This window comes from Aulonocara sp. 'chitande type north' Nkhata Bay, linkage group LG8 (assembly GCF_057382095.1).
Source record: "Aulonocara sp. 'chitande type north' Nkhata Bay isolate Kocher_YH1m ecotype deep benthic linkage group LG8, A_spYH_male_GT1.1, whole genome shotgun sequence".
In the NCBI taxonomy this organism is placed as follows: Eukaryota; Metazoa; Chordata; class Actinopteri; order Cichliformes; family Cichlidae; genus Aulonocara; species Aulonocara sp. 'chitande type north' Nkhata Bay.
In genome coordinates, this window is record NC_141351.1 from 5,148,033 (window position 1) to 5,173,526 (window position 25,494).

Sequence of the window (25,494 nt, forward strand, 5' to 3'; positions counted from 1 at the left end):
CACAACCCATATCATGATAAAACACTGCTGAGGGCAATATGTTCTACAGAGAGTCTGTTCTTTGTTTAAATTACCTTAAATAGGCCTCAACTGATCCTGCATCAATGCCTACAGCTGTCAAAGCCTTAAAAATAATACTTGGCACAGTCTGCACCCTACATTTATTTGCAGTCCAAATCAATTACACCCACTCCTGCAGAAATTTATCCTGACATGCATGATAATAGTTATTGGTAAGTAGAAGTAGTATTTACTGTGTTATTGTCGGGCAAGGCCAGACGGGTCATTTACAATCAACTATTGGCTCAATTCCTTTCCCACACAGTATCAACAACTAAAATAAATCACATTTAGAAGCAGTGTCCTTGATATTTAAAGAGATCCGAAGGCAGTGTTTGTTTTTCCAGTCTGTTCAAACCAACAGGAAAGATATAAGGAAATGAAAAAACTGTGTGTGTCTGCTTTAATATAGGCTAGTACAACCTTAACGTAATCAGCTAGCAAGTGATCACAGTATGTCACTTTAGATGGAAAAAAGCTGACATCAATTCAATTCAGTTTTATTCATAATCAATCATGAATAATCAATTCATAATTGTCTGATCAAATTTACATTCCAACCACAGCAAAAAACCCCAACCTGCAGTACAAGGACAACGCAATTTCTTATCTGTTTTTTTGTTTTGTTTTTAAATAAAGCTTTGGCATCTTTCAGCATCATTAGCCAGAAAAGTACGAGTTGGAAGATTCTTTTGCAAAAATTTGTCTTAGAAGTTTGTGAAGTGTGCCGAATTAGTTTGCTAGCTAAAGCTGATTACGCGGAAGCAGCTACAATATATATATTTGACCATTTCATTTATGTTTATATTTATTAACAGTTCCATGTGGAAATGTCACCACAACAGTAATAGATGAAGAGTACAGTGACTGGAACCATTATTTATAAGGGTAGAGGTGATTAATGGCTTCTTTATTAGTAAATTCATACGTGGCCATCTTTATCAGATCAGTTATAAACTCTGAACAAGGCGCTGCCATTTACAGCTGTGTGACCCTGTCACATCAGAGCATAAATATATATAAATATGCAATGTATATATATGTGCTACTGCACAGTGACCCAACACCATGCTCATTTCAAATAAACTCCCACACAGCCCTGCACAGCATAGAAAGACTTACCTCTGTTCTTTATATCACCAGTGAATGTGCTAACAGCTGTGCAGCAAGGTGAGAAAAGTGTGAGAAAAAATGTTTCAGTCACAGCTTTTGAATATGTGTGCTCACTAATGATACATTATAAATGTATACTTACATTTTTGAGAACCAGTGTGCAACTGGCACGTCTTTCTGTAGCACAAAAGTTGCAATTGTTAGCAACAAACTAACAGGGAAGCATCACCTCACTTCAGTTTTTCATGACCTTTACGAGCATTCTTCATTTACCATTCATCTATTCATTTATTCTGCTTTATCGTGCAGGTATTTTTAATTTAAAACTAAAAATCTGTGATAGTCCAATGTGCAACGTACACAACCAACAACACCCAAACAAAATTAGTTTGGGGTTTTTCAGAATTTATCTACACAGCCTGATATTTTCAGTAGGAGCTGGAACAGAAACAAAAAGAGCTAAAAAAGAAAGCGAATATTGGACATGCATCAGACTGTTGCACACAAAGAGAAGTTTACTAGCATATTTATGTTAATGAGTCAACTATATACAAGTGAACCTAGTGCCTAAAAATGAATGCTTTTAGTGCAGAATTGCACAGCTGATTTTAAATATACGCTAAAAGATTGTCCTAGTGTGTTGACATTAACAGAAGTAAACAGCTGTTTGCATTTATTAAGTGTAAAAAAACCTGCTGTTATTTTAAATGACATGAAGAGCCGTTTTTTTGTTTTGCTTTTTTTTTTTTTAATGGAAAATGACACCACGTAATAATATTTTGACTTTCTCTTTCTTTCTTTCTTTGATGGCTGGCTGACATTTTGTTTCTGATTCTACCTTTAAAAGAAAAAAAAAAAGAAAAAGCCCCAAACACATGAACGCATTAACATTTAAAATCACATCAGAGCATAAAAACTGAAATGGGTGTTGACATATAAAATAAACACAAAATTATGGATCCTAAAATCAAAAAACTCCAGAATCGATAAAGAAAAAATGAGAATGGAAACGGTGGGTGGTTCGGTGCAGCTGTGTGAAAAATAAGAAAGGCGAGGATGATGAATTCCCAACCACATGATAGTCTCAGATCAATCAAGAGATTCCTCAAGTGGCTGGCTCACAAAGGAAGGGCGGATAAGACTCTAGTAGCAATCAGCAGGAGCAGAGACGGGTATAACACTGGTTAATTGAATTTAAAAAGTAGTAATACATAAAGGTTTAATATTCCAGGCTGCTGGTTTTAAAATAGAAAAGTACAGAGAAGCATGACTAACAAAACCAGGCAAACTTTTGATGTCATTTTATTTCAAAACATCCTCAAGACTGCACAGAAGCATAAGGTAGGAAAAAGCAAACGAACAGGACAGAGAGACGGTTCTTCTTAGAAGAAAATACCTCAACGGGTCATAGGACGGGGTATGAGTGGTACTTGGTGATGAAACGTTGATTATTCAGTTGGCAGTTCATAAGTTTCAGATCTCTTCTTCAGGGAATCAGCAGCTCTCTTAAAATAATAAACAGAAAGGCAGAAAACAATCCTGCTTTGGCAGAAAGCCTGCAGGGGAACTGAAAAACCCTTAAAACCAGCGATTAAGATGGTGCAGGAAAAAAAGACATTTCTGTAGAAAACAGGATAAAAACACAAGGGTGCGTAACAAACAGGAAAGCACAGAGGGAGACCACATGTGGCTCTTTTTTCCCCCTGCTGCACCATCAGCAAGTCAATACTTGAAAAATAAACGGAGAAAATTGAAGATATTGACCGAGCAGCTACAGAATACCAATGTAAAAATCCATGTAAAAGCTCTTTTTCCTTCCCCTTGTTCTTAATTCCTGCCTATTCTGCCTCTTTGTTGCAGGGCCTATCGGAACCAGTGGGCAGTGCCGTCATCCATCATCCGTGGTTGCCTCATGGCAGGGCAGGGTCAGAGATGGCGTGTGCAGGGTCGCAGGTGAAGGACACAGTGATGGCGTAGCGTGTCCCCCACATTACCTTCTCCACGCGGTGGAGGTTCTCTGAGCCAGAAGAGAAGAAAGAAACTCTCCCTAAGGGTGGGGACAAAAGGAACAAGAGGAACTCTTTAGGAGAGAGGAAATGTAAAAGCTGTTCAATATTTACCGATTCAGATCCAACACACACACAGCTGGTGTTACCATGTGTTGAACAAGGCTTTTAAAGTCAGAGAAAACCTCTATTAATCTCATGGTCGGTTGTTACATCAGAGGTATTGGCAAGGCAGAGATACGGCACTTGACGAATAGAAATCTTGAAGCGAAATCTATTGGAGAATGCTGTAAACCCAACTATAGAAGCTGCCAACCATACCTCTTTTACGAGATGCGATCACAAAGTTCTGGGATTACACTTCTACAAATCAAAAACAGCATTAGATTTAAATGTAGACGATCTGTCCTTCAAGGGCATCTTCTCGTATATCTCTGGACTAATTTAAGTGCCTCTGTGCGCACGCTGGATCCTCCGCTGTGTCAAAATGACGATCAACTTGAATTAAATCATAGGTGTCAAACTCTGGCCCGCAGCCTAATTACATTTGGCCCGCGAAGCCATACCAAATTACTATTAGAGCTGGCCTACTGGTATTATACAGCTAATATATATATTGTTTAGTATTAAGCTTTGCTTGTTCCATATTCAGTTTTTCAGCAAAACGTGTTTTGAGTCCATAAGAAAAGATTAATTCTTATATCTGGAGGAATAAATATATTTCAATAAATATTAACGTTAGCCCGCGACATTGTTCCAGTTTTGAATTTTGGCCCACTGTGTATTTGAGTTTGACACCCCTGAATTAAATTGTATGAAAGTGGGGGAAGTTGCAGGAAGATAAATCTGGCGGTGAGGCAGGTGGTGAGAAACGATTATGCTGTCGTGGCCACAAACCTGTAGCATTTTTCATGAGCCGTGGGGGCTCACAGACACACACGGCAGTGCAGGTCATTCCAGCTCAATATTCTCTCACAGATACTTCACAGCTATAAAGGAGAACTCTGCGCTGACAGCTCAAGCCCCACCCACCCCCAAAACCCCCCAGCAGGTATGCTCCTGTTTATAAAACTTAGGTGATGTGCTGTGCTGGAAACTGGACATTTCAACAAGAGAACGAGAGGGGAAAAGAACATGTAGTCCCTGTATCATAATTCAATACAACAATGATCCTCTTCAAGAAAGTGTTTTCAGTTTGACACAAGCTGAGGTTTGCTCTCTGTGCACACTTGAGTCGCTGAACTTGGATCATGGTGAAATCACAGAACGCACAATGTCGTTTCCAGGGATTTATATCAGCAGCACTGGCAGCTGTTCAAAGGTGTATGAGAAGATGACTTTAAAGTCAAACTAATATATAACAAAAAATGTTACATTTTTTAATTATGATCACATCTCATCTCAACAGTCAACCTAGGAAACATATAAATGAGTTGACTGGTTTAAACCGTCATAGTAAAGATGATGATGGTACGTCTGCTTGTTTCTAATGGCTGATCATTCACATGATTAGCATATTAACATTCATTACAGAGCAATGCAGGGTAAGAGAAGTGATTGTATCAGAAATCTGGGTAGAGGTGTAGATGAAACTTGGGGCATGTGTACTAGAAATAAATCTGTGGGGAAAAAAGATTTTTAAAACCTCTTTCTGGTGAAAAGTCAGCAAACTTTTTAAATGATTCTTATGAGATTTAACTGGCTGCAAACATTCAGTTTTTATGAATTACTGATCATTTATATAAAGTTATGGCCTCCGTAACCTTCCTTCAGATATGTATCTGGTCTTAACCCAAAATAAATGCCTAAAGGGAGTATCAAGTCGTCAAGACGTCAAGAAAGGTTGAAAACAGAGCGAGGACGCAGCTAGCGAAGCTTGGTATACACACCAGAGGCAGCATATGCAGTTATTCTGGTTAAACACTCATTAGTTTAACAAAGTTGTTCTCAAACTGTGGGGGTGGGACAGAAAAACGTCAGTTTGGGCTTGGGTGACCAGGCTAAAAACCCCGAGTCTGTATTGAATGAATATGATAAAAAATTAAATTGCTGATACTTTCGTGCATACTGAAATTTTCTTTTATATTGTTGATTTATAAAAAATGTTTAAAATATGAGGCGTGTGAACTATTATTGACTTCTAAAGTGGGACATAGTGGAAGTAGTTTGCAAACGATTGGTTTAACCTGTTCACTGAGAACACAGTCGTCCCTGGCAGAGCCCGACCAGAGATTTTTAACACTGATATTTGGTGATTTTAAAATCTGGCATTCTGAAATAAACGCTGATCGTTTTAATAAATTCCAATATTGATATTTCGGCAAAATGTTAATATCAGCCAATAATATCAACTCGCTGGTAAAATGGTAAGGGTCTCGAGACAACTCCAACTCTAACACCATACCAACACCATAGAAGCAGAAGTTTAATTGACTTGATGATAGCTTACTAAACAGCTATGCTGTTCATAGAGAAACTGCTATAACATCCAATTTGAAAGTGTTGGTATGCACTTTTTAAAAATTATTGTTATTATTTTAACCTTTCGACAGATTATACCTTGCTTATTAACCATGTTTCCAGGTTTAGCCTAATATAGCTTATAAGCCTTAAAACAGTTCAAACACTCCCCCTAAAACTCTCACTACAATCACAAAAGCTGGATGTTTATTTCGAGCTAAACTTGCTGTTTTGTAGTTATTATGCAAAGCAAGGTAAACCATGTCCTCCCTCTGTCTGGTTGTAATATTTTCCTTTCATTTGCAAAAAGAAAGTAAATAAGGTGAAGCTATTATTTATTTATTTATTTTTTAAAAAGTATTTGCAATGATGGTGGAGTCAAAAACCATTGATAAGGGAAGCGAACACAAAGACAAGCAGTTGGGAGCAATTTACTTATTCTAGGGTTTCATTTTTTGGACTGAAATGCATTTCCTTTGACTGAAAAGGTTTTTTTTCATTAAATAAACAAACAGTCTGAGTCTGGTGAGGTTTCCTCAGGATAAATTTTCTTCACTTATCAGAAGCTCTGCGTCACCAGGTCATCTCATGAACTACTACCAGTTACTAGCCAGTGTTGTTTTACCTGTGCTCTGTGTTAGATAAGACATTTCCATTCAGTTTGGAAAGTTTAAGCAGCAAGCCCACAGTTGTAGATTTTTATTCAGAATTCTTTCAGACTCTTGGTTTGCTAATAAACTTACAGTGTCTCAAACCTTTTGAAGAGAATATCTCATTATCTTATGCCATGAATAAACAGCTGGAATCACTGAGCCCCCATTCTGCTGCTATAATTTCCCTTACAGGCGCTTTATACATTTGTGTGTCTTTGTGTGTCTGTGTAAGAGAGTTTGAATCTCCCTGGATAGCATTAGCTGACGACATCAGAGGTGCTCGCTGTATAACAACAGAATTTATGCTGCAAACTCTGAGAATAAGGGAAAAAGGAGAAGGATAATAATAATAGATAATAATAGTAATTCAAAATGCAGTTTTGAAATTTGATAATTAGGGAAAAAAGCATTTTGAGAAAAAAATAATTGCCCCCTACCCCTAATAACTGGTAGCGCCATCCTTGGCAGCATGAACTGAAATTGAGCACTTAAGATAACTGGCAATGAGTTTTTCACCTCACTGTGGAAGAGGTGAAAAACTCAAGCCCACTCTTCTTTGTTTGAATTCAGCCACCCTGGAGGTGGTTGTTTGAGCATGTACGGCTTGTTGAAGGTCATGTCAAAGAATCTCAATCAGATTGGAGACCGGACTGTGACTGGGCCACTTCAAAACCAACAGTTTGTCATTTAGAGCCATTCAGAGATGGCCTTGCTGCTGTGTCTCAGATCATTGTCCCGCTGCACAACCCAATTTTGCTTCAGTTGAAGGGTACAAGCTGATAGCTGGACATTATCTTTCAGGGTTTTCTGGTAGAAGTCAGGTTCAGTCAATTACAGCAAGTCATCCAGGTCCTGAAGAAGCAAAGCAGCCACATAACTTCCACCACCATGTTTGACTGTTGGTATGATCCTTTTAGTTAGTTTTACACCAGATGGAACGGGACTCAAACCTTCCAATGATGTTTTGTGGCAAATGTGAGACTGTTTTCCGTTTGGTCAACAGTGGGTTTCTCCTTGGATCTCTCACATGGAGGCCATTTTCGCCCAGCCTCTTTCTTACTGTTGAATCACGAACTTTGACAAGTTAGCCGTGGAGTTCTTCAGATGTCGTTGTGTGGATAATGGCTCTTTGTGGTTCAGTGGAGTCCCAAAGCCTTAGAAATGGTTTTGTAACTCTTTCCACAGTGATAGATATTACTGACTTTGTTTCTTTTTGTTTTCTTTTTCTTTTAGCCTACTTCACTTCATGCTTTTTTCGACACTAAAATTATCATTTAAAAACTAAATTTTGTATTTACTCTAGGGCAGGAGTGGGCAACTCCAGGCCTCAAGGGCCGGTGTCCTGCAGGTTTTAGATATTACTCTTGGTCAACACACATGAATCAAATGATAAGTTCATTACCAGGCCTCTGGAGAACTTCAAGACATGTTGAGGAGGTAATTTAGCCATTTAAATCAGCTGTGTTGGATCAAGGACACATCTAAAACCTGCAGGGACACCGGCCCTTAAGGCCTGGGGTTGCCCACTCCTGCTCTAGCCTATAAAATACTGATGACCAACGAGTAATGCATTTTTTTAAATGTAACATCAAACATCCACTTCCATTACCTAATAACTACCTTACAATATCAGCCACATCATCTTGTCTGCTAGAGTCTAAATAGTACTTTCTTCATTAAAAGCACAACTAGAAAGGTCTTCATAATAAATGCAACATGCTTATTAGCAGAAAAAAGGCAAAACTGCTACTTCTTAAAAACAGAAAAACTATATGTTGTAATTATTGCTTTACCTGCAGTCTTTCCCAATAGTATTTTAGCACTTTGCGGTGTCATGAAAAGGAGTAAAGCATCAGTACATTTCTGTCATTTAAGGATTTGGGTTTCCACAATAGAAATTTTCCCATGAAACAGAAAACTTTAGAGAAACAATTCCACGTCCTGAGCTTATTCTTGAAGCACCTGGGTCAACAATCACTTCTATGGAGGAAATGTATCCTCCCAAGCTAACCTCTGTTTAGCAGTGCTGTTAAGTGCCACCTCAGCAGTGCTGAGGTGGCACTTAACATTGTCTTCACTAAATGTATAGGGGAAGTTTTGCCTCATGCTACTCATGTGTCATGCCATTAACCCATGAATATTTGCCCATAATCACCAACGGGATGAGCAAGAGTACAGGTCTAACAGTAAACAAGACCCCGAGATACTTAAACTCCTCCACTTGGGGCAGGGTCTTGTCCCTGACCCGGAGTGGGAACTCCACCCTTTTCCAGCTGAGGACCATGGCCTCAGATATGGAGGTGCTGATTCTCATTCCCACAGCTTCACACTCGGCTGCGAACCGTTCCAAGGCGAGCTGGAGGCCATCACCTGATGAAGCCAACAGAACCACATCATCTGCAAAAAGCAGAGATGAGATCCTGAGATCACCGAAGTGAAAGCCTTCCGCCACTTGGCTACGCCTAGAAATTCTGTCCATAAAAATTATGAACAGAATCGGTGACAAAGGGCAGCCCCGGCGGAGCCCATCACCCACCAGGAACGAGTCCGACTTATTGCCGGCTGTGCGGACCAAGCTCTTGCAACCGTATAAGGACTGAATGGCCCGTAGCAATGGGCCAGACACCCCCATTGCTGAATATAATATGTACTTAATAATAATAAGTATAGCATTGATATTTTGTAGTACACTGTATGATTTTTTTTAATTCTTTAATTTTATATAATAGAAAAATCCAATGTATATAATTTTAAAGTCAAGTGAAAAAAATAGTTTTTTTTATTATTTCATGGAATTTTCTTTTTTCACAGAAAGGAAGAAAAGTGGTTTGGGAACTAGTTTGCTTCTCTTGTACGTCAACAACTGAGCATCATGTCAGTGTTTGACTGACAGCAGGCTGCGGTCCGGTAGCAGAGCGAGAGAAACTGGGATTCATTTTTGATGGATGGAGTGAGAAAGTAAGGACCACACGCCTCCAACTAGACCTCAGTGAGAGCTGCAGCTTTGTTTACATGGAGTTTAATGCGCTGCAACCAAGCAGCAAACTAGGCATCTAGCCTTCAAACTAATGTTAGCGCACTTTTCCCTGGTGACGTGTGCTTTTTGAAGCAGGAATGTGTGAAACAAGACATGCTCATCTTTTTAGGACAAGAAAGAAAAAGACTTAAGTAGTAAAGCTAAAGTGAGTTATTTTCAATATGTAGATGAAGCAGTGCGTGGGCTCTGTGTTTGGCAGATAGCCGACATAATGTAGTAGTGGTAAGTTCAAGGTTTGGCATCTACCATTGGTTAGTTAAATTAAAAAAAAAAAAGGCAGACCTTTAAATTCCAAGCTTTTATGTATCAGAACACTTGAAATAATCAGATCCTTATTATATCTTAAACATCTGAATCCCACTGAAGTGCGTTTGGTTGATTTTAAACAGGCAGTATAAGCGCTACAACTTGTGCAAAAAATGTACACATTACTTCTAAAAGACACGGGGCTGGGTATCGTCCCTGATTTCTAGAATTGATTTGATCCGATCCACGATTTAAATTCGATTCGATTCGAATCAGGGAAATTTTGTCAAAAATATTATAATTCTGATCATTTATCAGTACTGACACTTGTGAGAGCTGTGTGAGAGCTTCTTATCGTGGTGGAAGCAAAACAGCAAAAGTAAAAGGGAATTCATGACGATGTGTATGTGAAGTGAAATGTGAAGCTTAGATTTGATCTTCTTTTGCTGCTGGTTCAGTCAATTTTGGTTGGAGAGTGATTAAACCTGCAGCTTCAGAATCTAGTGCAAAAAAAGACATAAACACAAAGCGCTGATCCGCCGCTTCAGAATCAGCCCCGGTGGTGTGTCCGTGTACATGCCGTCGGGTGAAAAAGCCGACAGCTCACTGATTCTGATGTGTCGAGTTCGCGCTTTGCGTTTATTTCTTTTTGCAGAATCCGTTCACCTGCTCTCGTTTGCTGTTTTAGTTGTTTGGTGGTTGGTGAAATAGTTTTGTGAGGTTTAACCTGAGATTTTGGGTTTCTGGCAAAATACATTTATATTTAAAAATCGATTCAGGATTTTAATGAATCGATATCGCTTTATTCAAACTAAAACCGATTTTAATCGATAAATCGATTATTGAAACCCACCCTAAAAATACAGTAATAAACTGTTAAAATTTCCACATAAGATTTAATTCTACTAATAGTTTGTAAAATGTTATTTTTTAGGTGATTCTTACTTTGACTGTATTTAGGAAATTCTCCATTATCTGTGGGTATCCAATCATTAGGATCAAAAGTTTGATGCCATATAAGGGCGTGGAAAGTCAAACATTTTCCCTGAATACACGTTTATTTTTTAACATCACGGTGAATCTGCATTTTGGAGTCTCATAAAGTGACTATGTGCACCATGATGAATTTTTTTCTTTTGTTGTGTATTATTCAAATGAACGAATTTGCCTTGAGAACCAAACACGGTTAAACATTCAGAGAAACAACGACCACGTACAAAAATGTCTTCTAGATAAATGTAAACGCCATCAACGGGAAGTGAACAGAAAAAAAAAAAAAGTATGTCATAACACTTGAGACAGTAGGAGAAAAAACCTGCAGAAACACTGCCGTCTCTCTTGGACCTGCTAATAAGAGGCTTTAAAAAAAAAAAAAAAAAAAGAAGATCCAATTAATACCATCACAGAGGTACTACGATGCGTAATAGTGATCAGCACGAAATACTTCAAGCAACGCCACCAGACTGTTTTTGTCTTTAATAATAAAAAACAGCCACATGCTGCTGATTAGCACTTAATGAGCTCTTGAACTTCACAGACCCAACCGGGATGAGTGCACAATTCTAACAAGATGCTAAACGACGCATGACTCATCCAGTGCCGATAACAAAATCGCCTGCTGGAGCGAAACGCCTCTTTACACTGCCGGCACAGTCACAAGGTGCGCGGCACACTGACACAATGTCCAGTCAATTTATTACTCCCACAGCCTTATAATTAATCGGCTGGGGAAGAATTAAAGAGGGTGTTTGGTGTAACCAGAGATGAAAGGGATAAAAGTAAGATAAAGATAGATCACGCTAAGCTTGAGCAGACAGGACAGAAAAATGTGCTCCCAGATGCAATTACCTGGATTACATTGTGACTGACTTCAATTTAAAACCCTTGAGAAGGCTGAAAGGAGTGTGGTCGCTTTCCATTTGTCACCATGCGTCAGTCTAAAGAGCAGCTTAAGTGGATCCGTTTCACTCTTTTCTTTTAACGATAACTGGATACAGCTTAAGATGGCGAGTGCTGGAAAATGTATATCTGCTAAACATCATCTTATTAGCATTATGACTCTGAGAGTGTTAGCACCGTGAGCTTCAGACAAGAACAGAGCTGCAAAATGTTCTTGTTTTATTCAGTGTGAAATTATTCTGGACATTTTCAGTAGCATTTGGGCGTCTCACCACTGGCTGTCTGTCGGGGTGTGTTAGCTGTGTGATAGACTGGCAACCTGTCCAGGCTTCACTTCAGCCTTCAGATAGGCTTCAACTTCAGATAGGCTTCAACGCACCGCAAACTAAATGGGAAGAAAATGCACGGAACTCTGTCGAGCTCTCAATACATTTATACAGGCTTACACTCGATACTAAAGTCATAAATGATTTCACAAGAATCAAGTACAGATGTCATCCAAAGACGTTTCCCGTCATTTGTAGAACAAGAAGGAGAAAATCCTCTTCAGGCGAGCTCTGACTAGACAAAGTGGAGGGTATGCAGCAGGACGCGTGACGCACAATGCACAAACAATTACTGTGAATTCTCTGGTCAGTTAGTTGTGCTATTCTCACATCTCTGCAGTCTTAATCCACACAGACTTTGGATTCCAGAGCTGGGAGGCTAAAAGCTAACTTGCTTTCTCACATCCACCTGTAGAAAACTGTAGGGCAGTGCGGCAGGGATGAAAGCATCTTAACACAAAATCTGTTTGTCATTGAAAAGAAATGAGCATTAGACAGGAGTCTAACAAACAGCTACAGAAATGAGAAGTGTGGGATCCAGCCACTGTCACGTTAATGTTAATCATTCTGTCTGTGATGAAACATGAGGAACCAAATTTTATACAAAATTCAAGGACTCTTTTACTTCTTAATTCTATAAACAATTCTCACTTTAACCAAGTGGCAGCCTCCAGGGATGAAAAATCAACCGAGTGCAGACATGCTAAAAGTCTACAGTTTCTTCAGTTCAGTTCAGTTCAATTCAGTAATAGTTATATATCACCAATTCACAACAACAGTCGCTTTATATTGTAAGATAAAAACCTTACAATAATACAACAATCAAAGACTCGCTATGAACAAGCACTTGGCGACAGTGAAAAGGAAAAACTCCCTTTGAACAGGAAGAAACTTCCGATGAACCCAGGCTCAGGGAAGGGCAGTCATCTGCTGCTGGGAGTGAGGGGAGGAAGACTGGACAAAAGACACACTCTGGTATAGAGCCAGAGATTGATAATAACTAATGATTAAATGCAGAGTGGTGCGTAAACGCACAGTGGATGGAGAAAGTAAAATGTGGGTGAAGAAGAAAGGCTTAGTGAAGCTCCCAGCAGCCTACGCCTATTGCAGCATAACAAAGGGAGGATTTAGTGTCGCCCTAACTATAAGCTTTATCGACAAGGAAAGTTTGAAGCCTAATCTTAAACGTACAGAGGGTGTCTGTCTCCCGAATCCAAACTGGCAGCACAGAAGAGGGGCCTGAAAGCTGAAGGCTTTAAATATCCTCGGAACCACAAGTAAGCCAACAGTATGAGAGCGAACTGCTCTACTGGGATGACACGGTACTGTGAGGTCATTAAAATAAGATGAGGTCTGTATATTAAAGACCTTGAATGTTAGGAGAAGGATTTTAAATTAAGTTCCAGTGGCCACTTGAGGCTGCATACAAAAGGAAGTTGATCCCCAAGTGCCCAGCTATGGGCATATATGTTTAAACCCTGGCAAAAAAAATGGTTTTAGTGTCCTTTCCCTTTATGGCAGTTGTGTAGTAGGTACATTTAAGTAGCCAGTCGGCGTCACTCTGTGCTTCCTGTGCCTTTAATTAAACTACCTGCAGAATCCTACAACTTCCTGTAACACTGCAAGCTGATCTTCCATATACGGTCATTTCTGACTAACATTGAAGGCATCGTTTCGATCGTATGATTTCGCCCACACACACTAGCAGCGTCTTTAAAACAACACACCTTCTCAGAGTGAGAGATTAATGCACATATTTTCACTCCATACACTGTGTGTGTCTGTACAAGCACAGCGGGCAAGGTCAGACCGGCCGTTTTAAGGTGTCTGCCCAGCTGAGGTTATCTAAATCCCCCGTGGTTATCCAAGCAGTCAGGTTAACTGCTGCTGGCTCCTCTAACTGGTAGACGTGTCTTTTTCGCTCTGTCCTTTTATTACCCTGTTTGTATCTGCCATTCCCAGCCAAACACCATATCTCTCACGCTATCACACACAGTATTTACTCTTTATCTGTCTCCCAGCCATTTTCTGTGTCTGACCTACCTTCTTGCCCTATCGGTGGCGCTTTTCACATTCCACAAATCTATCCATCATCTCATCTAATCCTCCACTTTTTCCTCTGCAGTCTGAACACCTCCACCTCTGTCCCCCTACTGCTCGTTGTCATTACATCCTTGACTGTTGCGCTCTCTGACAGCAAAGTCCTGATTGTCTTCCTGGTGTTATAATTACACCTTGTTCATTGCAGTCGCCTCGAAGAGACATGATTATCTCGGCAAACTAATCATCCATCCAGATATGAGGATCAGACTCTTATCAAGTCAAAACATGTCAGTGGGATCCATCCCAAACAGTTTCTTGATGAGGTGATGGTGGATTTTAGTAGAGAAAATAAAATGATGGGATGTTGATGCATTATGAATGAGCCTGTATCATGTCTACTACTCGACGCACACACATAGCAGGTTAGGATTTACCAGCTTTACAGATTGCCAAGCATTTAAAAATCTATCCAAGGGACAGACTGTACTTTTCCTAGTTCACTTTTCCATGACCCTCTTCCCCACCTTCCTCTTCCTCCTGCAATGTTCACTGGGTTTAAAAATCCTGCTCATGTCGCCCTCTTTGCTGTCTGGAGGTTATTCTCACCTCGCCGATACAAGGCGGCTGAGCTATTCACCAAAACCCGTCACAGGAGACTAGGAGGCAGACACGCTGCAGTCACTCTTTATTATCATACGTCCTTCAGTCGATGTTCAAGACAGTGTCAGCAGCCCAGGATCCTTCACTGCAGCTCACCGAGTATGACACATGAGCGAGAGTGGTAGCAGAGATTAAATGGAGGTGAAAAAAGGCACCAAAAAAAAAAGCATTTAAGGTAAGAGAAGTAGTAAAATATCATTTTTCTGAATTGCTTTTGATTAAAAGTGGCAAAAGACTTGATGTAAATGGCACGAGATGATAGACAGTGGGGGAGATAAAGGGAGAGAGCGAAAAGCGGTGAAGAAAGAAGTTCAAGAAGGGACAAGGTGAGCGGAGGCAGTCTGGGATGGTTTGCTGTCAGAAGGAAAACGCCTCAGGCGATGTTTCCCATACAGAATCGTTCAGGAGTAACGCGTACGTGGGGGAATATGAGCCGAGAAGGAAGCTGCCCCAAGTTTTTTGCACAAAAACTAGGTCACATAAATATTACAAACCATGACACTTTGGAGCGTCACCTCTTCTCTTCCCCCACAGTGAGGCCTCCACGATCAGCAGACTATACGACACACAAAGCTTTTGAGTTTATCTTTCAAATTTTCTTCAGTGACGACCTTTTTACACTGAAGGGGAGCTATTACAGGGAGTGCAGAATTATTAGGCAAATGAGTATTTTGTCCACATCATCCTCTTCATGCATGTTGTCTTACTCCAAGCTGTATAGGCTCGAAAGCCTACTACCAATTAAGCATGTTAGGTGATGTGCATCTCTGTAATGAGAAGGGGTGTGGTCTAATGACATCAACACCCTATATCAGGTGTGCATAATTATTAGACAACGTCCTTTCCTTTGGCAAAATGGGTCAAAAGAAGGACTTGACAGGCTCAGAAAAGTCAAAAATAGTGAGATATCTTGCAGAGGGATGCAGCAGTCTCAAAATTGCAAAGCTTCTGAAGCGTGATCATCGAACAATCAAGCGTTTCATTCAAAATAGTCAACAGGGTCGCAAGAAGCGTGTGGAAAAACCAAGGCGCAAAATAACTGCCCATGAACTGAGAAAAGTCAAGCGTGCAGCTGCCAAGATGCCACTTGCCACCAGTTTGGCCATATTTCAGAGCTGCAACATCACTGGAGTGCCCAAAAGCACAAGGTGTGCAATACTCAGAGACATGGCCAAGGTAAGAAAGGCTGAAAGACGACCACCACTGAACAAGACACACAAGCTGAAACGTCAAGACTGGGCCAAGAAATATCTCAAGACTGGTTTTTCTAAGGTTTTATGGACTGATGAAATGAGAGTGAGTCTTGATGGGCCAGATGGATGGGCCCGTGGCTGGATTGGTAAAGGGCAGAGAGCTCCAGTCCGACTCAGACGCCAGCAAGGTGGAGGTGGAGTACTGGTTTGGGCTGGTATCATCAAAGATGAGCTTGTGGGGCCTTTTTGGGTTGAGGATGGAGTCAAGCTCAACTCCCAGTCCTACTGCCAGTTTCTGGAAGACACCTTCTTCAAACAGTGGTACAGGAAGAAGTCTGCATCCTTCAAGAAAAACATGATTTTCATGCAGGACAATGCTCCATCACACGCGTCCAAGTACTCCACAGCGTGGCTGGCAAGAAAGGGTATAAAAGAAGTATAACTAATGACATGGCCTCCTTGTTCACCTGATCTGAACCCCATTGAGAACCTGTGGTCCATCATCAAATGTGAGATTTACAAGGAGGGAAAACAGTACACCTCTCTGAACAGTGTCTGGGAGGCTGTGGTTGCTGCTGCACGCAATGTTGATGGTGAACAGATCAAAACACTGACAGAATCCATGGATGGCAGGCTTTTGAGTGTCCTTGCAAAGAAAGGTGGCTATATTGGTCGCTGATTTGTTTTTGTTTTGTTTTTGAATGTCAGAAATGTATATTTGTGAATGTGGAGATGTTATATTGGTTTCACTGGTAAAAATCAATAATTGAAATGGGTATATATTTGTTTTTTGTTAAGTTGCCTAATAATTATGCACAGTAATAGTCACCTGCACACACAGATATCCCCCTAAAATAGCTAAAACTAAAAACAAACTAAAAACTACTTCCAAAAACATTCAGCTTTGATATTAATGAGTTTTTTGGGTTCATTGAGAACATGGTTGTTGTTCAATAATAAAATTATTCCTCAAAAATACAACTTGCCTAATAATTCTGCACTCCCTGTATAGTTTTCTTTATTTTCTGTGATATATCTACTGTTACAGTGATGAATGCTCAACCTACAAAGTTTAAAACATGAAGTCACCATAAGAGCTCCCCAGTGAGAGTGGATATCCCTAATATTTTGACTTGCTGCCTTTTATTACCAAAAACCAGTTTCCAAAAAACAAACGTCAGCAAAGTGTTCTCATATTTTTTCCTCTTCTTAGTTCAGTTTAAGAAAACAAACTGCTGCTGTCATCTGTTCAGTCAACAGTTTTTCTTATTTACACACGTTTTAGTCCTGATGGAGCGCTTAGTTACGCTTAGTTACGCTTAGTTACGCTTAGTTACGCTTCGTTACGAATCATGTGGACAGATTTGTGGATAATAAATGATTGAAGTGGTCCTATTATTCTTCCTAAAGCTTCATATTTTTATCCCTGGACTCCACATAACTTAATCATAATCATTTTATTTATGATAGATGGCCCCTCAGTTGATCCATCCCCTGAAATGAGCCGTTTCAGCTCCTCTCCCTTTAAGCCAAACTCTTTCTGATAAAGAAACCAAAAAAGGATCATTTAACAGCGCTCCATGTCTGCTGGCTGTGCAACAGTGCATATATTACAGAAGACAGGAGATATTTGCTATTTGTTTTAATATATGTGCCCCCTGTAAACTGTGCTACATCTTAAAGCTGTCAGTGTGGCAGGTGGATGTTGTTCAGTCTGCCTGGAAGCATCCACAATTTTAATATGACAAAAATAAGGAAAAGTAAAAAAAGGTGCACATTACCAACGACTCAGTTATTATCTATTTAATAATAATACCTTATTGATATTTGATAATTACTTCTGTCTTACATCTTTACTCTCTACTTAAAAGCAAGTATCTTAAGTGTGTCTGTATATTGGAGAGCCTCTATTAAGTATTGACAGAGTAAAATGTGAGGTAACCAGTATTTCACCCCAGAAAGCGCAGACATTACATTTAGACTTAATGGACGACAGAAATAATTAAATAAATGTGATTTTTTAAAAAGCCATGTTAGATCTATAACTAGAAAAAGAATCCAATCACTCTTTATAAAGCATGGCGTGCCATATGTTAAACAGGAAGAACAATTTATTGCTCACTTTCAATATCATCCAATTCAGTATATAAATAAAACCGGTGTACATGCTGTGTCACATTCCTTTAAAGTGACCAGCTTGGAAACTTTCCAGATTTCCTGCATGCTCCCCCTGAGGACTCCTCCTCCGCTTTAAAATGTCTGAAAAGCAGATGCCCCTCTAGGCTTTTCTGCTTCAGTCTTCAAGGTGTTCATTTGCTTATAGTGTTGCCCATTTTTTTTCCTTAATGTGAAGTGTTGACACAGACAGATCACGTTACTTACTAAAAAAAGACCACATGTAGTTACTTCTAACTTTTTAGGTCCTAAAAGCTCAATAGAAAAACAAATCCCCTGCATGCGCACTGTGCTACAGTCTGTGCTGCTGATTACCCACTTACAGAGGATTACGCCCACTTTGCTGCACACATTAGTGTGTTAAAACCACCTCCAGGCTCCCTAATGCAGCTCAGCAATTATAATTTTAACCTCTGCTGTTATAATGAAATCATTTATCTGTCTCACATCATTTACTTTAACTTTTAGGCTTATGAGAACGAATCAGCTATCAGGTGTTAACGTCGACGGCCTGCGTTTACACCATCCTGTCTTTAAGCAGGTCAAGCATTAAAAAAAGGCTTAAAGCTAAAAAAGAGTTAGGTAGATTCAGCTTCTAATACCTGTCCGTGGTTCCACAGTCCGGTTGCCATTCTGGTCCATGAAGACAAATCTACCTCCAGTGAAGTCAGAGCCGTAGTCAGACAGGTACAGGAGGGAGGTGTAGTCGAAAGAGCCATAGGTCACCTGGCAGACAGGGAGAGAGGAGGAAAGCACGAGTTGAGAGCTGAATAATATAATTTCATGTCTCATCTCCATATTCAACCAACACTCACAACACACACGTGTCACAAGTTCATTCCCAAACTTCTGCACGCTTTAAAATTTAATGTGTTCACGTGGAGCAGCAGCACCGCTCCATCATCATGAGCACAGCAGGATGGCAGCCACCTGTTTGTGCCCACTGTGTCAGCAGCTCATGTGGAAAAAGAAGAGCTTTGTCTTTACGTCTCTCAAAGATTACCTGCTGCCAGGTCCTCCCTCCCACTCCCCCCATCGTATCTGTAATCACTCAAATACAAGTCAAAACGATGCCGCTTTGAGCAGCAGCAAGCGTTATTCATGGGAAGTGAACTGTTGCCCGTTTCTGCAGAACAACTAATAGCAGTGCTAACGTGAAAGCGCCTGATCTCAAAACCTTAATATATCATCTGAAGGTAAGCTGAGAGGGAACAAGAAACGGCTGCCTCTCTTATTTCTTGCTGTGAAATAAGTCCTCTCACTTCAAAGAGAGAACAAAAGTAAGCTGCTAAGAGTTTTATGAATCCCTGAAACGACGTCAAACCGGCATCGTTCACAAAGCGCTCGTAAGTGTTTCCAATCGAGTTCTACAATAGGAAACTTTAACAATTCATGAACATTTGTCTCTTAATGTGCGTGTGCCCGAACGCCTGTGTTCTCCAATTAGAGAAGAGTGTGAAATGGAAATATAGTGTGACCATGGGGACTGAGAAGCTGCCTGAAGTTAGAATCGTGTTATGTAAGATGTTATTTTTGGCTAACGTTTAAACACATTTTACTAACATACACTGTAAATCTGAAAAGTTAACATATTACCGAGATTTACAATGCCAGGCAACACACCTAGCACACATCTGTTAATAGTAAAAGCCAATTGTTGCTTATACACTGTTACTGTAACAGAAGCTCACAGCAAACGCTGCTGAAGTTTCAAAAGGATTTTGCAGGTCTGAAAACCAAAGTAGTGAGTTTGAAGATGCTTAAAATCCCCTAGTATTTAAAGTCATGTGAAAAATAATTTACACTCCATTGAATGTAGTTAAACGTAGACGCTAGTTAGAATATCTAACTGGCTTTCTAGACTTGAAGGAATCCACAACTTTGAAAAAAAGAAAATGGTTTAGCGTGCATCTTACAATGACTGCACAGAAAGCAAAGAGAACAGCACGGCTTAAACACCAGTTTTAAATAGGACAGGTTCCACCTATCTCGAAACACTGAGTTACGAATTTGACATTCTGACACATTTATTGACAATTATTTCCAGACACCGATTCAAAGAAGTGCAAATGTTTACTTGATGATTAAAATTTAAATTAAATTAAATATTCTGCAATAAATCAAAAACTGAAGAAAAACCATGAATCAACATATGAACATTACCTGATACTGCTGAAGTGAAGCAGAGTAGTGTTTTATTAGAGACACAGCCAGGTCATTTTTGAAAGAAAAAAAACAAGGTGAGAGCTGCTGTTGCGATTATTCAAAAACTTTAAGAAACAAAATGACCATCGATCTTCTTTGATGGGGTGAGGATGATCATGAGAAAGGAGGTAAATTAGCTTAAAACTACACGATGGGAGCTTGTTAACAATCTGAAGGCAGGTGGTCCACAACTGGTAACACACCTGCAGGGTCTCCTGCTCAAGAAGGCACAAGTTTGCTGACTTCTAAATAATTTACAGGAGCTATGGAGAAAGTGCTGCAGTTAGAATTCATGCACTAATGCACCAAAATCGAGCTGTTTGGCAGCAACTTGACCCGCCACGTTTGGAGAAAGAGAAATGTTCCATGATCCAAAGTAGTCTAAGGAGCTTGGAAAGAAAAGCATCTGGACTTCTTTAAGTTGCTTGAAGACGTTTCACCTCTCATCCAAGAACCTTCTTTGGTTCTTAGGTCAAATGGTGGAGAGTCCCAGATTTAAACCCTGTGGAAGTGTCCCCCCAAGAGAGACATAGACCCCCTAATGATCCTCTACCTAATCACACGAGCCAAGGTGTGAAAACGGGTGTAGGTCACAATCAGCCAAGGTTTTGGGTGAGCTCATTGTGAAACCTAGCCCCAGCCTATTATGTGATTTCCAGAGGTCACATGACTCAGGATGTGAGTGGGCGTTAAGGCGTCTGGGAAGGGATCTCAACACTGGATTATAGATGGCAGACAGTTGGTGTCGTAAACCACCGCCTCTGTTCAAAGATGGTCGCTCACAGTGGACATAGATGGCTTCTTTCACTCCTCTTTCAAACCATCTGTCCTCTCTGTCCAAAATGTGAACATTGGCATCCTCGAAAGAGTGACCTTTGTCCTTTAGATGCAGGTGGACAGCTGAGTCTTGTCCTGTGGAGGTGGCTCTTCTGTGTTGTGCCATGCGCTTGTGAAGCGGCTGTTTGGTCTCTCCAATGTAGAGGTCTGGGCATTACTCGCTATGCTGTACAGCATACACTACATTGTTAAGTTTGTGTTTAGGATTTTTGTCTTTGGGATGAACCAGTTTTTGTCCGAGTTCGTTGCTTGGCCTGAAGTACACCGGGATGTCATGCTTGGAGAAGACTCTCCTGAGTTTTTTTCCGATACAACGGCTACATAGGGGATGACAATGTTGTTACATTCGTCTTTGTGATCCTCCCTAGTTGGGATCCAAAGTACGCCATGTCCACAGTCAAGCACAGAGGTGGAAACGTTCTGCTTTAAGCCTGTTTTTCCTACTAAGGGTACAGAATGACTGCATTACACGTACCAAACAATCTTAACAGATAAACTTCTTAACTAAGAACACTGGTGGGTCATGGATGAGTCAAACACACAACAATGTCCCTTCAACTGATGTGGGGCTGATCAGAACTGCACCATTTTATATGTTTGTCACGACACACATTCATCTGACCCATTGTCAGTGTAAAATAATGAGTGTATGCAAGATGCCATCTTTGTGTGATACAGTGTGACACAGCCTTTGTAAAAAAAATGGACCAGGTGCTATTTGAGGCTGTGAAAAGATCTGAGTGTTTGGTGACAATACGTTTGTTTGGTGGAGTTGCAAACATTGTCTGAAGAGAGTGCAATTATCCTTGGTGGGTGCATCAGAGCGGTTGTATTTCAGGGTAAATCCAGGGTGATTACCATGTTAGTAAGTTGATGTGCAGCTTTACTCCAGCAAAAGTCAAGGAAGGGTCAGGAATGAACAGACTACTTGACACTCGTGTCTTCACCTTCAATTCCATTTCATTACAACTCCAGATATGAGATAAAACACACTCTCTGTGCTGTCACACCCCAACTGCTGCTATGACACCGTATCAGTGCTATGATCGATGGGAAGAAAAATCGACCACCCAAGACAGCCAAGGGCCATTTACATTTAAATGAGAGTTGGGTTGGACAATTAGCCCCAAAATAGCAGCAGAGACAGATGGAGGGGGAAAAGTGGCTCTTTCTGATTAAGTTTTACCAGCTGTCAAAGGCCAGCAGGAGACGATTAGGTGGCAAATATTAATATGGCCACAGGGCTCACATTAGGTGTTAAGTATACACCAAGGATGAAGCGAAAGCAAACAAGAATAATCTTAGAAAGATAGCACGATCGTCACAAGCAAAGTGAACACGTAACAGAAACATGTCGTTTCTGCCTCGTGTAGCAGGAGAACCACAGAATAATATTCAGACTGACGTGCAGTTTAAACACGATTGCAAAAGCAGCATTCAGGGACATCTCTTACATTTTAAAGTGTTTTTCTTTCACCAGCTCTTCAGTAACACATTAAAAAAAATACAATAAGAAATTCTTCCAATAAGAAAACTCATTTCAGAATTTACTTACTAACACATTTTTCACTCTTAATAACATAATTTGTAAGCCATTAAAAGTTTGTTGGTCTTTTCCTATCAAAACACATCTAACTCAAATTTCCTCAAGGTCTTCTTTCAAACGCAGAGCAGAGAATGTGTCATGACAATGACCAAAGTGTAAAATGAAAGAGCGAGATTAAAGCAGCGAGCTTTAAAGCTGCACCTCATGAATAGAAATTATGACTGAATGATGTAGGATGTGAAGAGTTTACATAACAGAGACATGGGCTACAGGAAATTAACAACCTGCCTTGCATGGCAATGTCACCTATTTGAAGCCATGATCTATGTAAAACCATGTCTAAATGTGAAACAGCAGCTGTTTTAGAACTGCTGAACTGATGGTATAAGGGATGATCAAAAAATATTAGTAGGTGTTAGGGCTGGGCCATATCATACCGTTCATGGTAATACCGGTATAATGTTGGGCAACGATAAGAAAATGAAATATCGTGATAGAATATGGGTAAAGCGCGCATGCTCAGTGTCTTTGTTTTCATAAAAAAAAAGCATGGCGGCGACGGAGAATGAGAAGGGTGAAAGCGAATCGTTGAATGAAACGGATGAACCAGAATCGGTTTGCAAAAGTGCTGCAACTTCAGTGGTGTGGAACTGGTTTAGCTTTCGTCCGTCAGATACGCAACAAAGCATTTTTTGGTAGCGCATGCTAGCGGGCCGTCGTTAATACCGTGTTTTTTGGGAACATACGGCACACTTAAAATCAATCCTTTGATTTTTCTGAAAATCAACCTGGGTTTGGGGGTAGGGATGGGTATTGATAAGATTTTCACGATTCCGATTCCATTTTCGATTCTTTTTAACGATTCGATTCTTTATCGATTCTCTTATCGATTCTTTTTAAAAAAGGAGAACACTAAGGTCGAATAGCTTAGAACTTTGTTTTATATCTTCTCTTTGAACAAGATAGAAATTTAGGAGTAACATGGCCTTACAAACCCAACAGTGACATCTTAAGAGATCCAGCCTACGGCTCTTCAATGGGGTGTCACAGGGTCCCCAGGAAAGAAAATCGTAAATGTAAAATAATAAAATAAATATTCGTCTGTAGCAATAACAAAATACAACATAAATTATTCTGTAGAAATTACACAAGAATATCCAGTAATGTCCCTGCCTACAATTAAACACATTCACTTACCGAAAATCGGAGCATCTGCTGTGGTAAATGGGAGTTTCTGGTGTGGCACGCACACCAAAAACTTAGTCACTGCTCGGTGACATTCGTCTATCCTGGCTTGAAAGGAGACGCTAATGGTAAACTGCAGCAAGAACTGCCAGCATCTGAGCCAGACTCTGTCTGTCTCTCTCATCATGGTCACCTAAATGCACAGCAATGGCAGGTTTTGTAATAAGACAGATCGCGCTAACATAATATGCACTGTTAGTTGATTATTTATCCGCCGCATTAACGGGAGAGGACGTGCAAACGTTACCGCTGCTGCTGGGTTGAGATTCACGAGTCCAGAGCGGAATTAAAACCACGACATTCATTTAAGGTCATCGCGTATTTGTGAGCAAATGCTTTTGCATATTCGTAGTGTTTCCTCCCTTAAATTAAATATCTACTTTGCAAGTATTGCAAGTTGCCCTGTTGTCATCCGTTCTCGTAAAGTGTAATCAAACTTTTGAGCGTTTGAGCCGCTTAGGCGCCGTGTTTCCTGCCAGGTAAATGACGCTCCGCAACGTGGTGACGTCATTCGGGGCGACTGGAATCGATAAGGGAATCGTTTGCAAAAATGGCAAACAATTCCAAGGAATTGAAACAGTGGGAACCGGTTCTCAACAAGAACCGGTTTTCGATACCCATCCCTATTTAGGGGTACGTGCTTTGGAATTTGTACGTGCTTTTTGGAGTTTGTACGTGTTTGTACTCTAGGGGCCACCGTATATATTTATATATAAACATATATAAATAAAACCACTTTTTTTTACATTAGTAATTCCTTTTGTGCATAATTTTATATTGTTGTTAATAATAAAAAATTAATTAAAGCAACAAAACAACCTGAAGAGCCGGTTGGGAGCCGAAAGAGCCGACTCTTTTTAGTGCGCCGAACCAAAAGAGCTGGTTCTCTAAAAAGAGCTGGAATTCCCATCACTATCACATATATGGCAGATACAGACCGGAGTGGGCTTGGCACTACATGTTTGCAACCTCGCTTAAAGGTAAAAGGAAAAGTCTTCCAGTACTGACAACTTTCTCTTCATTGAAAGTGACCTAGTAGCAAACAAACTGAGCTTAACAGAAATTCAGATCTTTGTTCATTTCAGAAAAGTCTACAATACATTTTAAGTGAGAACAAGATGTGGGTGGAGAGGCCTTGAGATCATTTTCACTGTTGCTTTGATGTTGCAAAAAGGTTCCCACTCAGTTCAACAAGATAATGAGATACACCCTTTTACTAACCTGAATGGAATCACTGGAGACACAATATCCATGGGGCCACTGTTTTCTAATCTCACTTGATCTTCATCCTCTATGGGGGTCTCTCTGCCAGATAATTGACTTTAGCCTTCAATAAGAAACCATTGGCTTTTTTTTGCGATCAGCTGCTATCTCGATAATTCAGCAATCCGGCACTGAAATTGTCCTGTTAATATTCGCTCGGAGTTTTGCGTCTATAAACAGTCTTGATAATTCAGGCCCTGAGGCTGTAATTGCAGCCATTATCATCTTATTACAAACCAAAGCTGTGCCAAGAAAATATCAACCACACCACTACACCACCACCAGTCTGAACCACTGATAGAAAGCAGGAAGGATCCATGCTTTCATGTCATTTCTACCAAATTCTGACAGTACATGTCAAAGTCACAGGTCAAGTGGTTATTTGAGTTACTGTTACCTTCCTATCAGTCTGCCCATTCCCCTCTGATCTCTGGCATCAGACATTGTCACAAACTGGATTCCCTCACTGGATATTTTATTTTATTTGAAAAATTATTTTTAATCCCTGGAGACGATTGATTGGGAAA

The 25,494-nt window shown here is 40.2% G+C and overlaps 1 protein-coding gene across 1 annotated transcript in view; it reads right to left on the reverse strand.

Moving 5' to 3' along the window:
- Positions 1-2,459: 2,459 nt before the first annotated feature.
- ogfod3 (2-oxoglutarate and iron dependent oxygenase domain containing 3) overlaps positions 2,460-25,494 on the reverse strand; it is a 31,927-nt gene continuing 8,892 nt past the window's right edge. The window contains exons 8-9 of the mRNA XM_086302873.1: positions 18,474-18,597; positions 2,460-3,220 (exon numbers count right to left, since the gene is read on the reverse strand). Of these exons, the coding sequence (XP_086158999.1) occupies positions 3,084-3,220; positions 18,474-18,597 (261 nt within the window). The 3' untranslated portion in view covers positions 2,460-3,083. The remainder of the gene's footprint in view (positions 3,221-18,473; positions 18,598-25,494) is intronic.